The sequence below is a fragment of the Alexandromys fortis genome, unplaced genomic scaffold, assembly GCF_014885135.2.
Source record: "Alexandromys fortis isolate MF-2015 unplaced genomic scaffold, M_Fortis_MF-2015_v1.1 scaffold_165, whole genome shotgun sequence".
Lineage (NCBI taxonomy): Eukaryota > Metazoa > Chordata > Mammalia > Rodentia > Cricetidae > Alexandromys > Alexandromys fortis.
In genome coordinates, this window is record NW_026068038.1 from 2,996,845 (window position 1) to 2,999,612 (window position 2,768).

The following is a 2,768-nucleotide window of genomic DNA, read 5'->3' on the forward strand; positions in this document are numbered from 1 at the left end:
TGGAGAACCTCCCTTAAGCACGGACGCTGTTTCTTTTGTATCTCTGCCTATTGCTCTTTGGTGTTGGGGGCAGCTTAAAAAGGGGCAGATGGATTCTGGACCATGGACTCATGTTCTAGAACATTCTGAATACCCTGTTGCCTATAGCCTGACGCGTGGAGTGAAAGAGCAGGCATGGAACCTGGTGCTTGCTGGCCGGCTTCCCTTGGGGCCAACTCTGCCTTCACACCACACTAAGGGTGCCACCCTTCCTCCTGTGGGTGGGTTGCCAGCAGGTGTGCCATGGTCACGGTGGGCCAACAGGATGACTGGTGTCTAGGCACCTGGCAGGATTTGGGGGACTCTTGGAGTTACCCCTCCAATCTGATTAGTCACGGATGCAGCTAGCCAGGTTTTCTCCGGAAGCTGTCTCCTCGGTGCCAATGGGCGCTACCACCATAGCCATTGACGCAACCTCAGGATTAAATGGGAACTTAACCTGTATCTGCCAAGAAAAAAAATTTGCATTGCTTTTTTAAAAACGAGGTTTCTAGTAACGTTTTTCTGTGCTGCACACACAAGTTTAGAGGATGTGATGCTCACGTACCAGCCCCTCACTTTCACCAAAGCTGTAAATCCGTTTTTTAGATAAGGCCTCAAGTAACCTAGACTGCCCTCCAGTTTACTTTGTAAGCAAAACGGGCCTCGAACTCCTGATTTTCTTGCCTCTGCTTCCCAAGTTTTGGAATTATAGGCATGTACCACCATGCCTGGCTTTTAACTTAACGTCTTAAAACGTCAGGTAGGGCTGGTGAAATTGCTTAGTGGGTAAAGACAATTGTCACCAAGCTTGACAACCTGCGTTTAACCCCTGGGACCCACACAGTGGAAGGAAAGAACCAGCTCTGTACTCTCTCATTCTTTGACCCTCCCCCCCCATGAGAGAGAGAGAGAGAGAGAGAGAGAGAGAGAGAGAGAGAGAGAGAATTTTTAATTTAAAAGCCAGTGTGTTGTCCCTGTCCTGTCCCGCCCTAACATCCCCCACTCCCATCCCCCACCCCACTCCCCACCTCACCCCCAGCAACTAGCAAAAGGCCCACTCTCTGGCATCCTTGTTGAGTATCTGGTTTCACTATGGACCCTGCCTGCTGTTGGTGTCTCTTGCTTAGCTTCAGAGTTTGGGGTTCAGTGACTATGGAGGGTTGCTTTCCCCAGGCTGCAGACGACTTTCCCTTTATCTCCGCAGTTTAAGCTTTCTCATTAGCATACAGATTTCAGCTGCGGAGCTCGCCAGAGAAGTGACTCTGAACCCCTTGAGGCTCAGCCAAGCCGGTGGCTCTGCTCCCTGCACATTCGCTGTCCCTGCGCCCCAAGCGTCCCTGCACAGGGCCTGAGGTACGCCTGGGCACATTCCACCTGGGAGCCTCAGATTCTGAGGGTTCCCAGACCCTGTCTTGCTCCACCATGTTCAGTACAAGTTCCAGACACTGCAGGGGGTGAAGGCAGAGGGCCAGAAGGGAGGTTCGGGCACACCAAGGTGTGCCTGGTCGTGGGCATTTGTCTTGAAACCCTGCTGAGGTAGATACCCTGGGGGTATTTGAATCTGTTCCCATGAGCCCTCCGGGGCTGAGGTCCAAGGGATGGACCTGCAGGGCTACATGGAGGGGGCTCAGAGAGGGACCTCAGGACCTCTCTTTCTGGCATGAACTGGTCTCTTAGGGCACAGGCTTTCTGATCCTACCCTCATGTCTGATGTTCCTCCTGAGGGCTGCTCGGTTTCTTGTCTCTCCTGCCCTAGTCCCTTCTCCTTAGGAGACCATGACCTTGCACCTGTCTTAGTGACTGTTCTATTGCTGGGAAGAGACACCATGGCCAAGGTAACTAACTTACCAATGAAAGAATTTTATTGGAGGTTTGTTAGTAGTTTCAGGTTTATTCCATTATCATCATGGTGGCCACATTCTGATTCCTAGGCAGAGAGAAAAGACCTAGTCCTGGCATGTTTTTTTTTTTTTTTTTTGAGTGAAAGCTCATGATTTTATTGTCTTCATAACAAGGTCAGCTTAGAACTGGATCACTTGGCCCTTTCTCTTCTTATCACCACCCAGTTCAAAATGCTTGCATCTCTTAATAGCCAGCATCCTCTTAGATCTGCAGTTGGGCTCCACACATTCCAGTCTCAGCACAATCTTCTTTGTAGTTTTCGCCTTTTTACGGAAAATAGGCTTAGTCTGCCCACCATAGCCACTCTGTTTCCTATCATAACGCCGCTTTCCCTGGGTATACAAAGAATCTTTGCCCTTCTTGTACTGGGTCACTTTGTGGGGTTGGTGCTTGCTACATTTCTTGCAGAATGTACAGCGGGTCTTAGGAATGTTCACCATGTTGGCAGGTGCGATATTGGCACAGAAAGCCTGGCATGGGTTTTTGAAACCTCAAAACCCACCCCCAGTGACACACTTCCTCCAACAAGGCCACACCTCCTAATCCTTCTAATCTTTTCAAAGAGTTCCACTCCCTGGAGACTAAGCTTTCAAATATATGAGTCTATGGGGGGGGGGTCATTCTTATTCAAACCACTGCAGTGCCTCTCTCTGTCTGGAGGGGAAAGACCTGGAGCTGGGCCCAGGTGATATTGTGACAGTTCATACTATGTTAGGATAGTCAACAATCCCATTACCTCCCCTCCCCCTGCAGGGGGAAGTCCTGCCCTGCCACTGTGGAGTTGTTTGCATTTTCTAGAATTTTCCATGATCATAATCAACACCAGGTATTTCTCCTTCCCTCCC

The 2,768-nt window shown here is 50.0% G+C and overlaps 1 protein-coding gene across 1 annotated transcript; it reads right to left on the reverse strand.

Moving 5' to 3' along the window:
* Positions 1–2,001: 2,001 nt before the first annotated feature.
* Positions 2,002–2,363, reverse strand: LOC126515565 (60S ribosomal protein L36a-like). The gene has a single exon (XM_050165310.1). It carries the CDS (start codon positions 2,361–2,363, stop codon positions 2,043–2,045), a length of 321 nt encoding a protein of 106 aa, XP_050021267.1. The 3' UTR covers positions 2,002–2,042.
* Between the last annotated feature and the right edge of the window lie 405 nt (positions 2,364–2,768).

What these genes read in the sequence shown, in the direction of transcription:
- LOC126515565 (XM_050165310.1), bottom strand. Translation starts at nt 2,363, where the DNA reads ATGGTGAACATTCCTAAGACCCGCTGTACATTCTGCAAGAAATGTAGC.